This window comes from Diabrotica virgifera, chromosome 4 (genome assembly GCF_917563875.1).
Source record: "Diabrotica virgifera virgifera chromosome 4, PGI_DIABVI_V3a".
In the NCBI taxonomy this organism is placed as follows: domain Eukaryota; kingdom Metazoa; phylum Arthropoda; class Insecta; order Coleoptera; family Chrysomelidae; genus Diabrotica; species Diabrotica virgifera.
The window spans coordinates 1729643-1754033 of NC_065446.1; the positions used below are offsets into that span (position 1 = coordinate 1729643).

The following is a 24391-nucleotide window of genomic DNA, read 5'->3' on the forward strand; positions in this document are numbered from 1 at the left end:
CCAAGTTGAAAATATAACTCATGCTCTTTAATTTTACACCTGTGGAATGGTTCTAACGTCATGTTCTTCTGACTTATGTTATTGCAAAAAAAAATGCTCTCTGGGATAAACAATTTGAATAAAATTTAAACAATTGAATGAATCGCTTTAAAATTTTTATCACATATTAAGCACCAAAGAACCCTTATTTGACAAAAATTTTAAAGCTGTACACTAATTTTTACAACAGTTATTGCGAAAATATTTTTTTTTGCAATTCAGACCTTTTTTTGCAATTATATTAACAATAAATGAGTATATCAAACTTTGTAATACGTCATATTAAAGCTTTTTCCACAATCTCGAAGATATTTGTACTAAAGAAACCATAAGTTTCCCTGTTTTCCATTGATTTGAAAAAAAAGTGAAAAATGCCTTTTTTGACACTTAATTGTTTATAAATAAAAATGGCCGCCAGATCCTACGCAGGAAATAGTTACAATTTGCTCTTATAGGTATTACCTGTCGAAAAAATGCTTCAGTACCCTGGCTGTTCAAGTGTCATGGAAAAAACCTTATTACCCTGGACTATGTTGTCGTCTTTGATATTCTTCTTGTGAGTGTCTCTTGTGAATCTTGTGAAATTCCTTGTTTATAAATGGCAACGGGTAGTCATTTTTAGTCTAAACCTTTGTTATCAGAGTTTTTCTTCCTGGAATACATTTTAATTAGTGCAGAAGTTTCGGGCTCTATCATATAGGGATTTGTTAATTCCTTTCTTGATGTTTATTTTGTGGTTGAAGTAAAAAATTTTAATATCTGTTGATGTGTGTTGGTTTTCTGTAGACCTTGGTTGTATATCCTGTGTCTTCTTTTGTGACTATACTGCGTTCCACGGTCACCTTTCAGTACAGACTCTTATGAAGAACAGTGTTGCCAAGAGATATTAATATTTATATTAAATACATTTTAAAGTATTTTTATACCTCACTTGGTCTATTAAATTTGTCAGTATGTATGATAAATCTTGTAAGCTGTCAAAGCGAAGAGAGTTTAGCTCGGTGGTAGCGCGTTCGACTGGAGATCGAGAGGTCCCTGGTTCGAATCCGTGTGTTATCTAATATTTTTTTTATTTTTAATATTGTTTTAATAAAAATTTTTGGAAAGTAGTAAATAAAAATTAGTTTAATCTTTAAATACAAATAACCTGTTGAAAGTATATTTATTTCGTTGAAATCATATAATAGAAGTATAACTTCTTACTTGCGTACAAAGTACACGTGTTAAAAAGTACATTTTTAAGGCACTCATGTGAATTGCAGAATTCGTTTCCCTCATTCTGCAAACTTTCACATGCGTGCCTTAAAATTGTACTTTTAACACTTCTATCATAAATAACTATTAAATATAATATTAATCACAGGCTAATTATAATAATTATTCAAATGATATATCTTTAATATCGTATAAATATCTTTCATAGTAAATATCTGTTGGAAATTCCATAAAATTGATTTGGTTGTTTAAATAGTTCGAAATCATGTCCCTTTTTTCCCTTGTCGACGCAGGTGTTGTTCCTCGCTATCGAAATCCACATGTGTCGCTATAAAGAGAATGGGACGCTTACCACTCGAAATCCAACAGATTCTACCCCTATGGCATAAGAAAGAGATGCATCCCGACCACTCGAGTGTACAGACGCGAAATAGTGTCAAATTCTTCGATGATGTCCTGATTGTAAGTACCTTGTATTTTTACCTTGTATTTTTGTTTTTACCTATATATCTCCTTTGTTTCGTTTTTGAAATATTTATCAATCAAACCAATTTAAATACAGTAGAACCCCGTAAATCTGAACCCCGCGAATCCGAACTTTCGGCAAATCCGAACCAACGGAAAGTGAAAAAAATTTAAAAATTCAAGACAAAAACTTAACAACATGTTTATTATACAGAGTAAAGCCAGAAAATTGAACAATGTAGGATTACTAGGACTTTGACATTTAAAATTTCTTAAAAATAAATATTATACTTTAATATATAGGTTTATAAAGTGTTTATAAAGGTTAAACACAAACTTACTTTGGTTCTCTCGTAGTCAACTTGAGTCCAAAAATATTATCCACACTCTTGCGAGAACGTTTGGCTACTCAAAATCACAATTGAAAGCTTTGAACTAGTAGTTAAGGCTAACTTTCGGATAATCCGAACTTTTCGGAATCCGAACAGGCTGTCCCCCCCAATTAGTTCGGATTTGCGGGGTTCTACTGTATGTGTATTTATTGCGCCTCTTGAGAAAGTCCACTTTCTTTGCATATTAGCTATTCGAAGGCATTAGCAGGATGTAATTAGTATTTTTATTGGTTGTTTTGATTTTATTACTTGTTTCGGTCAATACCTGCTACTAGTAAACAAACACTATCTATGAATTATTTAACACTAGAAAGCCGAAGGGGCCAATTTGGCCCCTGTTGCGATTTAAAGTTATTGTAGTTTTTTTATTTGAGGCAATAATATTTTCATATTTTATGACTTTTAAGATTTTGATACAAAGCCTTATTTAAAACAAAAAAATATTGTTTACTAAATTTATTTTTTTTTTTTATTTTAATGCTCCACTCGGAGTAACATTACAATCTGTTCACTATTGGAACAATGAGTAACTTAATCTAACCAAACCTAACTACATTTTTCTAAGCTAAAGTCTTACTCATCAGTATTTCTTTAGGTTATATTAGCATATCGCCTATTTACAATGCAATTAACGTGTACACTACCGCACGATGCGCACTACACTATCTCATATATGGTTTAGTACCGCACTATGCGCACTACACTAGCTCATATGGTTTGGTTCTTTTGAGTCGTCTGGTCTGGTTCCTGTTGTCAAGTAGCTGGAGGGCCTCAACATTCACGTCACGACGGAGCTAATCTTCGTGGTTCCGGGCAAGTCTAGATATAGTCTGTCTAACGGTGTCGATCCCCAGATCATTGTGGATGATACTGTTTCTAATATACCAGGGGGCATCTACGATGTTCCTTAGTACCTTGTTTTGGAAGCGTTAAATTATTTATATATTACTTTCGCTGGCACACCCCCATAGTTTTATGCCATAACTCCAGACAGGCTTGAGGATTTGATTGTAGAGTAGCAACTTATGGATTTTTTTATATCTGATTCCAAGCTCTTGTCTTTTCTTTTTAATATGTGCTTTCCACCTGAGTCTTGCATCAAGAGTAATACCCAGATATTTTGCAGTATTCTCATATGGAATCTGAATATCATTTATTCTGATTGGTATGTATTGCCTCCTTTTATTGGTAAAATCAATATGTATAAATTTGGTTTCATTCAACTTGATTCTCCATGCTTTAGTCCATTTATATATCTGATTTATGGAATTCTGTAAGTTATGTACCGCTTCTTCATGATTATTTCCAACTGAGATAATTGCTGTGTCATCTGCAAATGCAGCAATAGTATCTTGACGTAGTTGAGGGATATCTCTGGTGTATAAAATGTACAGAACTGGTCCAAGGACACTTCCTTGTGGAACACCAGCTCTAATCTGTCTCAAATCAGAGTATGCTTCCTCCTGCTTTACTCTGAAGCATCTGTCTGATATGTATGATTCTAAGAGTTGGGCGAACTATTCTGGTAGGTGATAGCGCAGTTTATGTATTAATCCTTTGTGCCACACCTTGTCGAATGCTTGGGCCACATCCAGGAAGACAGTGGTGCAAACTTTCTTTTCTTCCAGTGCCATTTCTATGATGTCAGTGATCCTATGCACTTGCTCAATAGTAGAATGGCTCTCTCTCTAAAACCAAATTGGTGGGATGGGATTAGTTGTCTCTCTTCAATTATTGGCTTTATCCTTTTTAGGAGCATTTTTTCATAGAGTTTTGCTATCACAGGGATGAGTGATATTGGTCTGTACGACGTTACTTGGTGAGGTTGTTTGCCAGGTTTAGTTATCATTATCGCCTCTGCCACTTTCCACAACTTCGGAACATATTTAAGTCTATATGAAGCGTTGAAAAGGTGGGTTAGTTTTATAATGGTTTTCTTCGGCAGCTGCTTTAAAATCTCACCAGTAATAAGATCAAAGCCAGGCGCTTTTTTCGGATTCAAATTGTGCTTTATTTCTGTTTCTAATTCATTAGAAGTAACAGGGTTGATTTTTATGTTTTCATCATTTAGTTCAATTGGTTCTTCAAGATCTTCTCCATCATGTGGTTTAAATGTATTTTCTAAATGATCTGCAAATATTGTAGCTTTTTGTTCATTGCTACGAGCCCAGGTACCATTGCTATTCTTAACAGGAGGATTTTGTATAATTGGTTTTTTAAACCGTTTAGCTGCTTTCCACAGAGAGTAAGTAGTCTGTCGTTTTATCAGCGCTTAGTTCACTGAGGTACTCCCCTATGGACTCTTGTTGTATGCGTTTGATTTCTCGTTTTAATTTTTGTGTGGCATTGTTTAATAGTATATTACTTTATGAGGCGGAGAAGCATGACTTTTCTTGACGCGCCCGATATTACGCGCCGAACGAAGTGAGGCGCGTAATAGAGGGCAAGTCAAGAAAAGTCGCTTCTTTGCCGAATAAAGTATACTATTTTTTCTTCAAACGTAGCAATTTTCAACCATAAATAGTACAATTCGTACGCTATTTTTACTCGAAATTAACTGTGACAACTATCAAAGTCGTCTAGATGTTAGAAATTAAAATAATTAAGTCGTCGGTGGGATAAACCCTCATGATTCGCCAACATCGGGAATGATTGCTGAAAGTTGTGCTCGACCATCAGTATCATCAACAATTACCAATGCGTATCAAGAGTCGGGAACATTTTTGCACGGTTTCAATTTTGAAAATGCCTCATTAACTTATTGTACTTTTAATATTACTATAAATAAAAATTATGTTTAATTGTTGTTAATGACATTTGTATTGTTGCTTTGTGACATGTTTCATATTGTTGCCATGACAACATTTTTCCCTCCGCCGTAAAGAAATGGGAAAAAGCTGCTACCGGCGGAGACATCAAACTTTGACAGGATCAAGTTAGAAGATAAGTAATGTCATCATTATTTGACGTTTGAAGAAAAAATAGTTTTATCTGTAGGATTTCTAGTCATGTGCCAGTTTCGTCGTAGTTTTCTCTTTTCGGCTATCATATCCCTTATTTCTTTAGGATAATTGTTGCCTTTAGTTCTTTGGATAATAGTTGGTGAATTATCCCAAGCTGCTTGCTGGATCTTATTCGTAATTTTTTTCTACAGCTTCATCTAATTCCTCGGTGGTTTTTAATGAGCCAGAGAGATCAGTTGTCCTTTCTAATTGTAATTGGAAACTAGTCCAGTCTGTACACTTATTTGTTAATCGTGGTGGATTTTCTTTCTGTATGAGAGTGTCACTGAGAGTAAGAAGAATTGAAGAATGATCTTAATTCATGTCCAATGTTTCTTCCACGTGTACAAAATTAGACGCAAGGCCTGTTATGATAAAAAAAATCTATTAAATCAGGTATCTTGTTTGGGTCCGTTGGCCAATAGGTTGGGGTGCCTGTGCTCAGAACATCACACTTTATGTGTTTGGTTGCTTTGATTAGCTCTTTACCTTTATTTGTGGTTAATCTGGAACCCCAATGGACATGTTTTGCATTAAAATCGCAATTAAAATGCAGGGCGAAAATGATGCTCCGGCTTTCTAGGTAGGTATGCTAAGCCAGACATTCTAGTGTTTAAAATAATAAAACCCACAGATTTTCAAATCAAGATGTTTTGGACTTCTGGAATATTCTATTTAGACGGACTTTAAGTTCGTCTGCTTAAAACCGGCAACACTGAGCTGCAAGGTTCCATAAGTTTTATATTGGGATATGCTGCACACACTGCAAAGTAACTGCGGAACGCAGAATAGTACATCCAGAAAAGTAAGTGTATTATTTTCTTCCTGTTCCATGGTGAATTTGAGAACTTTTGGAGAAATTTCTTTTTCTTTCTGAGAACGATATCCGGATTGGAAATCGAGACGTCCAAACATTAATCAATTAAAAGCGTAATTTTCATTACATTAATCATTTTGGCTAAATCCCATATAATAATTAAAATTTAGATTTCAAAGGAAGTTCTAATATTATTTTCCGTCAACAGAATAAAATAAATTCAATACCCTATCCCTTGGGGCTAAAAAAAAATAAAATTAGTATTAATTTGGAAGATATTTGAGAGAAAATCCATAAGGTACCAAGTTTCAATTCAAGATTCGTTAAGATCCGTAATAAAGCTCGTAATTGAGTCATCTCAAATTTCTTTAGTAACCAACTGATTTTGAGGACTACAACCCATTTTTAATATTGTAAAATCAACGTTGTACATTATTAAATTAGTTAAGAGATTAAATTATATTAGGAAGTTTACAAAAGAGATCATGTTTATAACTCGATTTTCATAATTAAGAAAATAATTTCTTAATTATCCCAAAAAGTTTATTCATGTTTTCGTCATCCAAATTAATTATTTATGGTAATCTTTTTCTCATAGGCGTCTTTCAGTGCGTCACAGTTTTTCGATTTCTTTGTAACGCATTAAATTGTATGTGACAAAAAAAGGCACGTCCGTGATTACAGACATTTATAACATTTATTCTAGTTATCAATAGATGGCGCTATAATCGAAAAAAAAAATATTTACGAATAATTATACATATAATAATCTACGAATATAATCTGTACAATTAGTAAGACTTATACAAATCAAAGAAAATACCATTTTATAAATACAATAAACACAATTCATTTGTTTTTATGCCAAATTGCAAATAAAATGTGACAACTGTCAGATTTATCGAAAATGTCATGTTAGAATAAATGTTATAAATGTGTATTATCACGGACTTACCTTTTTTCTATCATTTGTGACGCACTGAAAAATTCCCATGAAAAGGACCATATGCATATTTTATAACAATGCCTGAACAGAATGTGTTGACAAGACTACTAAATATTTGAAAATAATTCAGGAATATTTTGAGTTGTTTATTAAACAATATTGACATTGTATTTAGGAATAAATACAATGCCAATATAATAAATATCAAATACAATGTCAACGATAAATAATTGATTTAGGAAATCGTGAAATTAATAAAAAGTTATTTATTGTTTATAGTCCAAGTAATGAAGCTTAAAATGGGACAAAACCTCGTAATTTTTATAGAATAGATCGATTTGCTTGAAAATTTAAGAATAAGTAGTAGATAGTCCAAGGATCAAAATCTATATGAGGCCAAAAGACGCTTTTACCATGGGAGTGGTTGCCACCCCATCTCGTGGGTGGAAATTTTTTATTTTATTTTGAAAGCAAAAGTTGGTAAAAACATTCATTCCAAGCAAAAAACGTTCAATACATTTTTTTGATCAAATTAATAGTTTTTGATTTACTCGCTATCTAAGTGTTAGTTTTATATCGAAAAAATCAATGTTTTTAATCAGTTTTCTGCTAATAACTCAAAAAGTGTTCGTTTTACCAAAACAACTTTACTTAATAAAAATGTACCTTTTGAAAAAATAAACAAAACAGTTTTTCTATTTTCTTTAAGACCAATAGTAATCGAGCAATACTTTATTATATGTTGGCTCTTCTTCGTCAAATAAATGCTAAATATTGTAGTTTCAAATTCAAAAGACGGTAAAACTGTGCATTTTTCGGGGATAACTTGTTCAAACTAATTTAAAGTATTTAAAAATATCTATCTACAGAAATAAAAAAAAGTCTCTATCTCAAAAATTAAGTGACTTATTATAAAAAGAATGTCACACCCTATTTTTTTCAGCGAAAAAGTGATCGGAAACTTCTCCCTACTTACCACCCTAATTAAAATTAGTCATTGACCTTATTTGGTCTTCTATATTTATGTATTATTAATCTAGAGTTCTAGATTAATCTAGAATCTAGGTTCTAGAGTTTTATGGAGCATAGAATGATTAGTTTTTAAAAAAATGGAGTTAAAAGCGAATAACGGATTTTTGTAGTTTGGTAAAAAATGCTTTTTTCTTCAGAATAGAAAGATTAGCATGAGAGATACGAAAAAATATGTAAATTTAAAATTGTAGCTTATTTAATTCCCAAGAACAGGGTTAGCAAAAATTTTTTTATGGCAAAAACTGAGTGAGCTATTGACAATTAAAACTTGTAATAACATGCAAAAACCACCTTTACCAACCATTTTACAGTAACCTCTTTTTGCGACTTAGGATTTTAAAAGCATTCAATATTAATAACCTTATAGATCTTGTAGAGACCTAAAAAATTCTTTTTTACCAAACTTTCTATGATAAAAAATAAAAGAGTTACGGTTAAAAAATCAATATATTTTTTTGAAAAAAAAAGGGGAAATCGAATTGGAAGCTTAATAATGTAAGTTGGTGGTGTTTTTAGTCTTTGGCCTTATTCATACTTCTTTATTTGTGTATTGGTAATAGATTCCAGAGGATTGACTGGCTTAGCATGATTAGTTTTAAAAAAACTGGAGTTAAAAGCGAATAACGAATTTTTGTAGTTTGGAAAAAAATGCCATTTTCTTCAGAATAGAAAAATTAACATCAGAGATACGAAAAAATTTTTAAATATGAAATTGTAGGTTATCTAAATCCCAAGAACTTAGTTTGAAAAATATTTTTCTACGGCAAAAATTGAGTGAATCGTAAATAAGTATAATATCGAAAAACATTGATTTTTCGATATAAAACTAACACTTTCGATAGCGAATAAATCAAAAATATTAATTTTATCAAAAAAATGTATAGAACATTTTTTGCTTAAAATGAATGATTTTATCAACTTTTGCGGTCAAAGTATAATAAAAAATTTCCACCCCCAAGGTGGGGTGAGTAGAGGTAGGGCCACCTGGTGCTGGGACCTTTTTTTTGACCAGCACCAATATGTCCCAACCCCTACTGCGTATCACATATAAACGTGACGTCATGAATCATCAATCACATAAATATGTCGTCCGCTCTTTCTTTCGAGTAATGTAATATTTAATTAGATGAATATTCTTGTCTTCATCGGTCGCTACTGATATTTAAAAAATTAACACGCGCATTTAACCTATGAACACCTGTTTATATTACAGGGACAATTATTTCTGCTAAAAATGAATTAGCCCTCGTTAAGCCAAGATCGTTAACCTTCGGAATTGTTCTACTTTACCCAATATGATGTACGATACAAAAACAATATGATCAAATATTATAAATTCAATTATAACAAACCAATTATGTTGTGCGGTTAAAAAAAAGGACCTATTTACGATTTTTATAAAATGAAAACAAAGATAGACATGCATCATTTTTTTTGATATATGAACTAATAATAAACAAGTAAGCGGTGCTTAAACATTTAGGTCTTATAAAAGTTAACAGTGTTTATAATAATTATTTGTACAATCACTGACGTTACAGAAATTACCAAGTAAGGGAAAAATGTAGGTAAGTAACTTGTTTTATAACAATTAATTAGAATTTAACTCAAATATTTCGAAATATAAATCAATTTATATTTCGAAATATTTGGGTTAAACTCTAATTAATTGTTATATGGTTTACGAAATCAATTTATATTTCGAAATATTTGGGTTAAATTCTAATTAATTGTTATAAAACAAGTTACTTACCTACATTTTTCCCTTACTTCGTAATTTCTGTAACGTCAGTGACTGTACAAATAATTATTATAAACACTGTTAACTTTTATAAGACCTAAATGTTTAAGCACCGCTTACTTGTTTATTATTAGTTCATATATCAAAAAAAAAATGATGCATGTCTATCTTTGTTTTCATTTTATAACAATTGTAAAGAGGTCCTTTTTTTTTTAACCGCACAACATAACTGGTTTGTTATAATTGAATTTATAATATTTGATCATATTTTTTTTTGTATCGTACATCATATTGGGTAAAGTCGAACAATTCCGAAGGTTAACGATCTTGGCTTAAGGAGGGCTAATTCATTTTTAGTCGAAATAATTGTCCCTGTAATATAAACAGGTGCTCATAGGTTAAATCCGTGTGTTAAATTTTTTAAATATCAGTAACGATCGATGTAGACAAGAATATTCATCTAATTATATATTACATTACTCGAAAGAAAGAGCGGACGACATATGTGATTGATGATTCATGACGTCACATTTATATGTGATACGCAGTAGGGGTTGGGACATATTGGTGCTGGTCAAAAAAAAGTTCCCAGCACCAGGTGGCCCTACCTCTACTGGGGTGGCAACCACCCCCATGGTAAAAGCGCCTTTCGGCATCATATAGATTTTGATACTTGGACTATCCACTACTTATTCTCAAATTTTCAAGCAAATCGATCCATTCTGTAAAAATTGCGAGCTGAAAAGCTTCGGTTCCTGGACTATTAGTATTTATGGAAGATTCAAGCACAGAATACACCAGGATATATTCTGTGATCCATGTTTTTTGTTGTTGTTAAAGATATTCAAAATTTATCTAAGCGTTCCATAGTAACAGTATATTATTAAAATCACCGTATCACTTTTTCTCTTTTCTCGATTATTAGTTTGTATTGTATAGTAGAGAAATTATTGTAATCATTGAATACATAGTTAGTGACAAAATAATCCTATTAATTAAATGAATTAATAATTTAAGCGATTATACAAGTAACGGTTATCCAAGAACATTCAATAACTGAACGAAATAGCCATCTCTAGGTAAATGATGACAATGTCAGTGTCAGTTAATGTTTACATCTCCATACCAGTGAGAATTTAACTACACGTAATTTGCCGTGTAAAGAAAGAAAAAGTAGGGATAGCCGTAAAATATTTGAGCTTACGCTCTTAAGGTACTAGTACACTTTAGAAGACCAAAAATAAGCATTTTTTCAAAAAAAAAATTCTCAGAACCTTTATTAAAAGTGAACATAAAACTTTTTACATATTAATATTTAAAATACCTAACTCTAAGCCAGGCCGCACATCAAAGAAACATGAAACGTAAATTACGTTTCATGGAAATAAACCACTGCTAAACAAATATACGTCCGGCCATTTATGAGACTCTCCGAAAATAAAAATGTGTCATTAGCCATGAATCACACTCGTTTCATTGATAGGCTGATTTTGAGATTTGTTTAGCAGTGTTTTCTTTCCATGAAACATGTTTTTCGTTTCATGTTTCATGTTTTTCGTTTCGTGTTTCTTTGGTGTGCGGCTTGCCTTAGAGAATACAAAAAATATATCTTTTTTCATTTATGCACGTAAACTAATATTATAGAGGGCGCCCGACGCCGACGCCTCGAAAAAAAGTAGTTCCGATGGCGGACAGTTAATCTCAGGATTGGAATCTCTTAAACAAAAAAACGTACGGCATTTGAAAAAGGAAGGTTTCTTACGTGACAATTTACCACCGTTAGTGAAAAATTCCGCAAAAAAAAGATTTTACGGAAATTTGAAAAAATTTTGTGAAAAAATCGCCCGTTTATCTTCAGTTTTTCATAGTTAAAAAATATTTATTATTTATTTTTGATCAAATTGTGGTAAATTGTCACGTAAGAAACCTTCCTTTTTCAAATGCAGTAAGATTTTTTTGTTTCAGGTATCCAAATCATGAGATTAACTGTCCGCCTTCATTTTTCGAGGCCTCGACTTTTGCGCCCCCTACAATATTAATAATGGACGTGCATAAATGAAAAAAGATATATTTTTTGTACTCTCTAAGAGTTAGAAATTATTATGTAAAAAATGTTGTGTTCATTTTTAAAACAGGTTCTAAGAAAAAAATTCTTGAAAAAAATTATTATTTTTGGTCTTCTAAAGTGTACTATGTAGTACCTTAAATCGATATATATTGCTGTTTATTTTGATTTCTTCTACAACATCGGACTGCGCTGATCATTTTAAGTCCTTATGCAAAGTTTAAAGGAACACCAGAAATTATTTTATCAACTTTTCCATATAGACGAAGCCATCTAATACAACTATAATGAGTTTTTAAATTTGTTTTTCCGTTGCTGTTTGAGTTTGCCACAGTTCCCTTTTTGATTTTACTCTTAACCACAACCCAGTTTTTAATACATTTATATTCTGTTTGACTAAGTTAAATTAATTTTGCTTTACAAAATATATTTTTCTTTCTAATTTAAACTTTATTCGTCAAATATTTTAATATCCGTTGGTAAAGTTTCTTATTATACAGGGTGTAACAAAAATACAGGTCATAAATTAAATCACATATTCTGGGACCAAAAATAGTTCGATTGAACCTAACTTACCTTAGTACAAATATGCACACAAAAAAAGTTACAGCCCTTTGAAGTTACAAAAAGTCGATTTTTTCCGATATATCGAAAACTATTAGAGATTTTTTAATGAAGATGGACATGTGACATTCTTATGGCAGGAACATCTTAAAAAGAAATTATAGTGAAATTTGTGCGCCCCATAAAAATTGTATGGGAGTTTTGTTCCCTTAAACTCCCCCAACCTTTTATGTACGTTCCAATAAAATTATTATTTTGGTACCATTGGTTAACACAATGTTTTTAAAACTGTTTTGCCTCTTTTTTGTAATTTTTCGATAAATCAGTTTTAATCTAGATGCGGCTTCTTGTTTAATATGTTTACATAAAAATTTTATGGGGGTTTTGTGCCATTAAACCCCCCAAATGTTTGTGTACGTTCCAATTAAACTATTATTGCGGTAACATTAGTTAAACAGAGTGTTTTTAAAACTTTTTTGCACTTAATATTTTTCCGATAAGGCACCTTTTATCGAAATGTGGCTTCTTTTTTAATATGGTTCAAAATATACCTCAAACTGTAATTATTTATAAATAAATTTTCATATTATTACCAGGTCTGTAATCATACATAAACTAGCTTTTCGAAAAAGTACTAAGATGCAAAAAAGTTTTAGAAATATTGTTGTTAACTAATGGCGCCACAATGATAATTTAGTTTAAACGTACACAATAATTTGGAGGGGGGGGGGTTAAGGGAACAATAAATTTTTTATGGGGTGCACAAATTTCACTATAATTTTAATTTAAGATTCTCCTGTCATAAGAATGCCACATGTCCGTTTTCAATAAGAAAAAACAAATAGGTTTCGATATATCTGAAAAAATCGATTTTTATTTTTTAACTTCAAAGGGCTGTAATTTTTTTATGTGAACATTTGTACTAAGGTAAGTTAGGTTCAATCGAACTATTTTTGGTCCCAGAATATGCGATTTAATTATGACCTGCATTTTTGTTACACCCTGTATATGTAATGCCAGTAAAATAATGCTACATATATAATCAATGAGAGACTAAAAACATTCCTTCAAAGGGAAATTCCATAAGAGCAAACTGGATTTACCAAAGGTAGAGGTACTTGAGAACACCTGTTGAATATAAGACAGATAATCGAGAAATCTAGGGAATTTAATCTTCCACTGTACATATGCTTTATAGATTATCGTAAGGCGTTCGACAGGGTCAAGTGAAGACATTTATGGCGAATACTAAAAGAAGTAGGCGTACCCCAACACCTTATTTCGCTTATAACTGAACTATACGAACACACTACTGGATCAGTTAAAGTGCTTGACACACTTTCAAACGAATTTCATCCAGAACGGGGTGTCAGACAGGGATGTGTACTATCTCCACAATTATTCAATATATATGGAGAGCATATTATGAGAAGAGCACTTGAAGGATGGGAAAAAGGCATCTCAATAAATGGTCATAAAATAAACAACCTACGTTTCGCAGATGACACAGCCCTTCTTGCAAATAGTCAAGCAGAGCTGATTGATCTTATACGACTGGTTGAAAAGGAAAGTCAAATAGTTGGTCTGCAATTAAACATATGAAAGACAAAAAATCTAAATAATCCTTAAAATTATTAATATTTGATAAGATATCAACATACCTCCAAATAATTTGAACATATGTAGGTATGTAGGTAGGTACATATACACTGCGGTGCAAAATTAACCGGATACCTTAAAAATGGGTCATATTTGTTGTCTCGAATTTCCTAAACCTGTTTTCCGATTTAAGTGATTTTTTAATATGTTATAGCCTTATTCTTTATCAATATCGCTATAATAATATTGTGGCTAAACATGTAAATTTTCATTGCATACCGGGTGTACCAGTGAAACTGTGTTTTTTTCTTAAACTTCACATCACCCTGTGGAATATTCTAGCATTTATAATCAAATTAAAACCCAACTATAGCCTTATGTTTTCTCAACCTTTTTTTTTATTCATGCGCTAAGTAGGACCATAACAAAGTTAGGAAATTTAACAACTAGCCATGTTCTTTATCAATACAGGGTGTTTCTAAATAAGTGCGACAAACTTTAAGGAGTAATTCTACATGAAAAAATAATGACAGTTTGCTTTATAAACCTATGTCCGCAAATGCTTCATTTCTGAGATAGAGGGTGTTGAAATTTTTCTTACAAACTGACCAATTATTTATTACCTAAAAACCAGTTGAGATATGCAAATTAAATTTGGTGGGTGTTAAGACGTAGTTATTGTACATTTTTTGACATACAAGTAATAATTTAATATTCACCATTGGCGCGCATACGTGTAATATCAGCCCTCATATTACACGTATGCGCGCCAATGGTGAATATTAAATTCTTAATTATATGTCAAAAAATGTGCAATGACTACTTTTTAAAACCCACCAAATTTCATTTGCCTACCTCAACCGGTTTTAAAGCAATAAATAAATCTTCAGTTTGTAAGAAAACTTTTAACACCCCCTATCTCGGAAACGAAGCATTTGCAGACATATCATTGATAAAGCAAACTGTCATTATTTTTTCACGCAGAATTACCCCTTAAAGTTTGCCAATTATTATTTAAAAACACGCTGTGTTGATGAAAAACATGGCTAGTTGTTAAAGTACCAAACTTTTTTATTATCCAACATAAGCGAATGAATCAAAAACAAAATGTTGAGAAAACATGAGGCTATAGTTAGATTTTAATTTCAGTATTTTATAAATGCTAGAATATTCCACAGGGTGATGCGAACTTTGGGAAAAAATACAGTTTGATTGATACACCCGGTATACAATGAAAATTTAACTATTTAGCAACAACACTATTACAGCGATATTACTAAAGAATAAGGCTATAATATATTAAAAAAATCACTTAAAACGGACAACAGGTTTAGGAAATTAGAGACATCAGAAATAACCCATTTTTAAGGTGTCCGGTTAATTTTGCACCCCAGTGTACTTATAATAGATTTTTTTATGTCAAATCACTACAATACTACAGGGTGTGAATGTTGCTATTAAATTAATAAAAAAAAACGTAACAAATCTCCAGGAGAATCCATAAATGTAAAAATATAGAGGGTGTTCGATTAAAATAGGATAATTTTGTTTTACCCTATCAATACGGGTGGCCTTATATTAAAATATTTGAAATTTTGAAATTATTTTTAAATTGTGGTCCTATCTATGCCCCAACTGCTCCATCTAAATCTTTTTTTCCAATCTCTTACGACAAACGAGTAGTTGGACTCCCTTGCACTAATGCCATACACTGTATATATTTACGCTTAATTGTCTTATTGGACCATATACTGCCTCCAAACATCCGACCTTGATAACTAAATTACAAGCATTTTGATTGCTGTATTATATCAAATCTGCAAAGCTTCGTCGTCCTTTGTTATAACCTTTGATATCCAAAAATTACTGAAAAACTCACAAATGGACATAGTAAAAATGTACTTGACACAGACTTTGAACTTTGACTCACAAAGCTATGCGTTTTGAAATTTAAACTAATATTGATTCTCTGAAAATTGGTAATTGTTGACCTTGGGTGATTTTGCATGAAGTTCATGGTAAGCGAAGAGTTTTTAGTAGGTATACATTTATGTAAAAAAATTGCAAAAAAAAACACAAATAGTAAAATACTTTGTATGGCAGTCAATATTGTAGAGCATCATCAAAGGAATTATTTTACACTTATTTGAGTTTTCAATCCATTGGTAGTATCGAAAAAGATGACTGGGATAAACTATTTTAAAAGAATAAGTCATATACTAAAAACTATTATACAGGGTGGTAAGGTAAAGTTTTCAATCCTAATAGCAACATTTTTTAATATTGAAAAATATCAAAAATATTACTAAAAGATTTTTAAATTGAAAACTTATTGGTCCTGGTGACACCTCCATGGCTTCTAAAAATTGCAAGCCAGATGGATGCTGAAGCGAAGAAGACAAGAGGGAATTCAAAAACTTACAATTCACGACCCCGTCTGTTCAGCTGGTAAATTCCAACGGAAAATGGACCTAGTTACTCAAAGGAGTAAAGACCAATATAAAAATAAAATAAAAATTCCATTTTTATTCAGTTACAATGCGAAGGCAAAACAATCCTATTTTTCAATTTAGAATACGGAGCGCAGACTACGCAGCAGGCCTACGTCTCTCCGATGAGACTCCAATAAGAGTCGAAAATTGTCAATTCAGAGGGCTGGACTGCGCTCCGTATTCTAAGTGAAAGATAGGATTGTTTTGCCTTAGCATTGCAACTGATAAAAAATAGAATTTTTATTTTATTGAAGTTATACTTCTTTACGCGCGATATGAGGGTGAATTTTTATATGTTAAAACCTACGATCCGGGCGCATGCGCATTATAACTTTGTTCTGATTGGATGTTCAAATGACATGTCAAAAATTATTCAATATGGCGGCTGTGGCACAGCTGTGGTTTCATAGAGAAATAAAAACAATGTTGTTTTTATTTCTCTATGTGTGGTTTGATTATTTATGGTTGTTGCGTTTTGAAATTTGTGGGAAAAGAAACAACAAACAAAAGTTAGTTAATAGTTATACTGCCTTTTTAAATAGTTTTCATATATATTTTTGGACTTTTGGACAAGTAAAACTCATTCTAATTTGGTAAGTAGTTTTTATTATAATCATATTGTAATTATACATTTGGATTAGGTTGGAATAAATTTATTTTCTCAAGAATGGGGATTTTAGAGAGAAATCCGAAGTTAGGTCCGATTTTTATTTTTAAATTATGATTTTTTTGGCATAGATTTATTTATCTAGTAGGTACGTAATGCTTTGATTTACATACTTAATTTGACTACCAACAAAAGTTCTACCAATCCTCATCTAATATATTGTTTTCTTAGTGCTTTGTCATATTTTAATATTTTCTTCCACAAAAATCAAACTACATAATTTGATTAGGTAAATTCAGAACAACTGTCAAACAGTAAAACGTTCAGTTGCCCTATTTTTCCACATGACAAATAATGAGTAATTGGATGAGTGAGTCTAGGCTTCGATTACGAATCAAAGCGTCCCCAAATTCGCGGGTTCGAATCCCGATGCAAGTTTTTATTTTTTTATTTTTTTATGCATTTTATGATTGTAAGTATATTTGTTATATAATTTTTTTCAGAAAATGCGTATTTAAAATTTTTGCCAACAATTATTATCGTTCAGAAATCATTTTTTCTTTGTGGCATTTTTCAATGTGTTTGTGTGCGTTTTATTCTTTTATTTTTTAAAATTTTTGGTATTGTCTTAATAAAAATTTTTGGAAAGTAGTAAGTATTAAAATTCGTTTAATATTTAAATGAAATATAAATAAACTGTTTAAAGTACATTATATCAATTTCGTTAAAATCACATAATATGTAAAAGAAGTATAACTTGTTACGTGCGTACAAAGTACACACACATTCTTTTTTTATATTGGTCTTTACTCCTTTGAGTAACTAGGTCCATTTTCCGTTAGAATTTACCAGCTGAACAAACGGAGTCGTGAATTGTAAGTTTTTGAATTCCCTCTTGTCTTCTTCGCTTTAGCATCCATATGGCTTGCAATTTTTAGAAGCCATGGAGGTGTCACCAGGGAAATGGACCAATAAGTTTTCAATTTAAAAATCTTTTAGTAATATTTTTAATATTTTTCAATATTATAAATGTTGCTATGTATTAGGATTGAAAACTTTACCTTTCAATTGCCAGATGACGTTAGTCACCTAATCCATACACGTCAGCTTTCATGGTTGGTCACTTCGAGTATGAAGCAGCAGGCCTACGTCTCTCCGATGAGACTCCAATAAGAGTCGAAAATCGTCGATTCAGAGTGCTGGACTACGCTCCGTATTCTAAGTGAAAAATAAGATTGTTTTGCCTTCGCATTGCAACTGAATAAAAATGGAATTTTTATTTTATTTTTATATTATACAGGGTGTTTCATTAATTAGAAATATTTTAAATGTAGATTCCTGGGCTCAAAACATTATGGTTTAACCCAAATCATCTAGTCCGAAAATGCTTCCTAAGGGAGCTAGAGCTGTTTGAAGATGGCGTCTTGTACGAAATCAAACAAATGAAATAGAGAATGTGGAAAAATCCCCTTACGAATAACTCACACATCCACTATTTCTGGCTGGGAAAAATTTTTCGAATAGAATCAAAGATCCAAACACCAGTTTTTAGAAATGTGTTTCGCCCTCTTCAACCTCCGTGGGCTCATCGGTAAAGATGAGAGGTTGAATATCTTTAGACACATTCCATCAAAAAACAACATCCGAGACATAGACATAACAGGAGCGTAAATATACGCCCAACCTGAAAATGACAGTCTCAAGTTTTAATTCCCTAATTACTTTAGAGTAAGTAAGATAATGGTTATGAAAAAACAAAAGATGTAGATCTTTGAAACACACTCAGTGATCAAAAGATCCACAGGTAAGGGGATTTTTCCACATTCTCTATTTCATTTGTTTGATTTCGTACGAGTGGTCGTTGAACCAGTACCTGTGGATCTTTTGATCACTGAGTGTGTTTCAAAGATCTACATCTTTTGTTTTTTCATAAACATTATCTTACTTACTCTAAAGTAATTAGGGAATTAAAACTTGAGACTGTCATTTTCAGGTTGGGCGTAGATTTACGCTCCTGTTATGTCTATGTCTCGGATGTTGTTTTTTGATGGAATGTGTCTAAAGATATTCAACCTCTCATCTTTACCGATGAGCCCACGGAGGTTGAAGAGGGCGAAACACATTTCTAAGAACTGGTGTTTGGATCTTTGATTCTATTCGAAAAAATTTTCCCAGCCAGAAATAGTGGATGTGTGAGTTATTCGTAAGGGGATTTTTCCACATTCTCTATTTCATTTGTTTGATTTCGTACGAGTGGTCGTTGAACCAGTACCTGTGGATCTTTTGATCACTGAGTGTGTTTCAAAGATCTACATCTTTTGTTTTTTCATGACGTCTTGTAATTAGATTTTTTTTTAAATACCTTCAGAACGTTTTATTTAGAAAAACGAAAACTGGTACGCCTATTTATCTTCCAGAGATTTGTCTAAATTATTTAGCGTAGGGCTTATATCACAGAATAGGTAATTATTAAGATGTATGCCTTATACAATACATCACAAGCAATCCAGGTTTTTTATATATTCGAATGACCTTTCGGTTGCCATTACAAAGTCTATGTTTATAGGGTCTCCTGTGTATGCTCTGCGTGGGCAGTCCTGAACTAGGTGTCTGATCGTCTGTCTTGCAGCGCCGTAGTCCCAAAAAGGTGAGGGAAGTTTACCCGATCTGTAGAGGGAGTCGGAACACCTTCCACATTTTGTTCTAATTCGATTAAGGGCTGTCCAAATCTTACAGGGACGTTCAAATTGGCCAGGTTTGTCTATGATGTCTGGTAGAATATAATAATGCAATCTTTCCCAATCTTCTCTCCATAGAGTATTTAAGTCAAAATTGGATTGCTGCAGCACTTGAGCAGATTTCAGAGGAGGTAACTTAGATCGGAGACGGTTTCCAAGAATATCGGGGATGTCGTTGTGCACTAGAAGTTGACGAAGGTCTGTTATTTTGTTATATTTTCTAATCAATGCACGTTCGCGGCATGGGTTGGGTGGTGCTATATTACTAAGTGTGGGTAGCCACATTATATCTTCCGGAGGTAAATCTATTTCATAAATTGCGAATTTCTAGTACCGATCCTAGGCATCCGTTTTGAGTAGGGCAACGGTTTTTTTATCGCATAACTTTTTTGTCATTAACTTTCAAGCTTTTTTACACTGGAATATTAAATTATGAGGTATTCTAGTACTGATAAAAATTACTCTTGCTTTAAATCGGTAAGATACACCCTTTTCTAGGAAAATACTGCGTTTTCTAATGTTTCTAGAAATGTTCAAATTTTATTGCAAAACGAATGACGTAACAACGCGATCCCCATTACGTTAAATTTCAATGGGTGTTGAGTATGTGTATAATTTTGTCGATTTACCATTTACAAAAAAAAGGACAATATTTTATATTTATATATTAAAATATCAACTAAACAAATTCACTTACCAGGTAGCTCCAAAAAGTTGGAAGTTCTCCGTTGACGACCACGAACTGTATTTTGAAAATTTAAAGGTCCTATGTCTTCGTTAGATACATTTGACATATTGGAAGCAATAGAGTCTCGAGAACTTCTTCTGGAAGCCAGATAGGCCAGACCTCCTTTCACTGAGCCCTTTCGCCTTGGAGAGCTAGGCCTACTGAGTGACGTCGTCATCGTGTTGGCAACCTCGTCTGTCATGTCGGTTAGATCAGAAGTCGATTTTCTGCAATCACACCTGTAATGATAATAACATAAAATAATAACCAACAAACAAGCTGAATGAAATTGTAACATTAGCAGAAGAACAACAAGGTTTGGTCGGGAAGATCATGCACCGACGCCGTATTTATAATGAGGCAGGTTCAAGAGAAATCGCTAGAATACAACAAACCGGCGTATTTATGTTTCGTGCACCTTAAGAAAGCATTTGACTTGGTCAGATTAAAGGACGTTATCCATTTATTATACTTAAGAGATGTACCTCTAGGAACAATTAAAACGAACAATAAAAGTAAAAGTAGAAGATTAACTAACTGACCCAATTGAAGCTGGCAATGGGATAAGACAGGGGGATACCTTGAGTCCTTTATTGTTCAACCTGATCATGGATGAAGTGATAAAAAAAGTAAGAACTAAAAAAGGATACCAAATGGGTGAAAAACAACTTAAGAAGAAGGAAGTCTTGGAATGAGGAAGTCTTGGAAGGAAGTCTTGGAAATCTTCGAAGTCTGAATGAAGAAGAGGAATGTCTTAAACTAAAGCTGGTTGAAGATTTAGAAAGAGAAGATGATTTACAACGTATGCTGCACCAATTTAATATAACCACCATAAAATTTAGCATGTTAATTTCCCCAAATAAGACCAAATGCATGGTTATAACAGCAAATCCAATAATATGTAAATTTTAGCCGGAGGGTCAGATAAGAGAACAAGTGATGGAGTTTAAATCTCTAGGCATCACACTATGTAGCTACAGAAAACTCGAAACAGCAGTGGAAGATCAGGTGAATAAAGCAAACAGAGCCGCAGGTTTCCTGAATGACACAATATGGAGAAATAAAAATATCGGAAAAGAAATGAAAGGCAGAATTTACAAAAAAGTCAGCAGACCAATAATGACATATGCGGCAAAAACACGACCTGACACAGAGAGAATAGAAAAATTAATCGAAACAGCGGAGATAAAAACCCTTCGAAAAATCGATGATAAGACACTATGAGACAGAGCTAGAAGTACAGATATACGACGGAGATGCAAGGTGGATAACGTTAATAACTGGGTAAAAAACAAGAGTAGAATGGAACGACCACATAATAAGCCGAATGATAACAAATAAAGTATTAAGGACAGCGAGAGACGGTTCCTCAATAGGAAGACGATCGGTACGGGTAGTATATCCCTTGTGCGCGCCAATGGTGAACATAAAATGTTAAATGGATATCAAAAAATGCACAATAACTAGCTCTTAAAACCCACCAAATTTCATTTGTATATCTCAACCGGTTTTAGAGCAATAAATAAATCGTCAGTTTGTAAGAAAAAATTAAAACACCCCCTACCTCATAAGCGAAGCATTTGCGGACATACGTTTATTAAGCAAACTGCCATTATTTTTTCATGCAGAATTAGCCCTTAAAATTTGCCGTACTTATTTAAAAACACCCTGTATTGACGAAAAACATGGATAGATGTTAAAGTACCTAACTTTTTTATTATCCAACATAAGCGAATGAATTAAAAAGCAGAAGGTTAAGAAGACATGAGGCTATAGTTGGGTTTTAATTTCAGTATTTTATAAATGCTAGAATATTCCACAGGGTGGTGAACTTTGAGAAAAAATCGCAGTTTGATTGGTACACCCGGTATTGAATGACAATTTACCTGTCTAGCAACAATATTATTACAGCGATATTGTTAAAGAATAAGGCTATAACATATAAAAAAAATCACTTAAATCGGGCAACAGATTTAGGAAATTCGGGACATTAAAAATGACCAGTTTTTAAGGTAGTGTGTGTTAATTTCTTGGAGAAGTGTATTATTTACGTGAAAACCCCAAAGAAAACTTTAAAATACCTCTTTAAGGACTTCGTACTTCCTTCGTACTCATTGATGGATTTACACGATGAATACCGGTCATCATATCCCGGATTTGTCCTGATATTACACCTAGGTTTTCTTTTTTCTTTAAAAGAGGAATGTCTTGAACTAAAGCTGGTTGAGGATTCTCTGTAACTTGACGTTGCCGTTGTTTGGGATTGGGTATCCGAGTCTAGAGAATGGCAGACTTTGTACTCTATATCTTGGTAGGCTCCTGTGGGGTGCTTAGTAGTAGAGGAATATTCTAAACTAGATTTTGTAGAATTAAGCGAGTCGCTCTTGGATGATTGGTACATTTGGCGGTTCATCATTCCAGACTTTTTTGGAGGAGAGGCAAGATTGAAATTGTGACTATTATTATCACTCGACCCTGTAACAAAGAAATTATAAAATATATAAATAATGATTTATACCCGGTGGTGAATGTTTTTGAAGTTATACTTCTTAAGGCGCGATTGAGAGTAAATGTAAAAGTGCGCGAATTCATTAAAAATTGTTAGCGCTACGCGCAGATACGTTATACATTCGCTCTGATTGGACATTCCAATGATATGTTAAAAAATTATTCAATATGGCGGCTGTGGTTAAAGACATAGAGGTCTATATTATTAACATAGAGTGATCCTACCCTCCGCGCTTCCTGACAACAAGATCTCTTGGACTGGTTTGGTGCTATCTCTTTCTAGCACATTGTGTCGAGATGCTAAGATGACATTAAGTGTGAGTATAGGCACGGAAGGGGAGGACTACTGTCGCAACTTTACTATGCGTAAGAGTGAAACAGCACTGAGCCAAATAAAAAAGATGGTATCGTCACTTCGCACGAAATGACACTCTGTCTATGATAATAGGTCTATGGTTAAAGAATGTGTTGTTATTTTATTTATGGTTATAGTTGTTAAGTTGTGTTTTAAAAGTAGTGAGAACAGAGACAAAAGTGAGCTTATAGTTGTACTGACTTTTTAAATGTTTTTTTGGACTTAGATATATAGATTTTATATATATTTTTAAACTAATTAATATAGAAAAAAAGAATGTGTGTGTACTTTGTACGCACGTAAGAAGTTATACTTCTATTATATGATTTAAACGAAATTAATATACTTTTTATTTATATTTTGTTTAAATATTAAACTAATTTATACTTACTACTTCTCAAACATTTTTATTAGAACAGTGCCAAAAATTAAAATAATAAAAGAATAAAACACACACAAACACATTAAACAAGCCACAAATGATGTCTGAACATTAATTGCCGAAATTTTTTTTAACTAAATACGTATTTTCTGAAAATACAATTATATAATAAATATACTTACAATCATAAAATGTATTTAAAAAAACAAAAAAGAAAGTTTCTATTGGGACTCGAACCAGCGATGATAAGAGCGGTTGGTATTGGAATTCATTCGCCTTCTCCGCTTAGCCACGGACACTATGTGTCATTATTTACGAAGATCGACTAACTAAACGGATTAAACTTGTGATATTTTGATATTTTAAAAATTGATCAAATTATTTTAATTTTGAATTGAAATGATTTAGAATTGAAAAAATACAACAAAACATAGAGTAAAAAAACAATATATTAGGTGAATATTGATAGAAATTTTGATGGTAATCAAATTATATAAATAAAAGTATTACATACTATGTATTTTGGCAGATCAAATAGGTAGGTTTATACCCATGATACATTAACAATTATTACGTACCTGTTGCTTTTAAAAACTATTTAAAAGTCACTACAATATTATAAACTTTTTTGTTTCTGTCCTCACAACAATAAAACTAATATACTATACATTTGTTTACCTTTACCTTTACCTCCAAACCACAGCT

The 24391-nt window shown here is 32.4% G+C and overlaps 1 protein-coding gene across 1 annotated transcript in view; it reads right to left on the minus strand.

Annotated features, from left to right (window-relative positions):
• The window catches only part of LOC114324395 (uncharacterized), a 437385-nt gene that overhangs the window by 267544 nt on the left and 145450 nt on the right, over positions 1 to 24391 (minus strand). Inside the window, exons 4-5 of the mRNA XM_028272222.2 lie at positions 22523 to 22916; positions 20412 to 20680 (exon numbers count right to left, since the gene is read on the minus strand). Coding sequence (XP_028128023.1) covers positions 20412 to 20680; positions 22523 to 22916 — 663 coding nt within the window. The remainder of the gene's footprint in view (positions 1 to 20411; positions 20681 to 22522; positions 22917 to 24391) is intronic.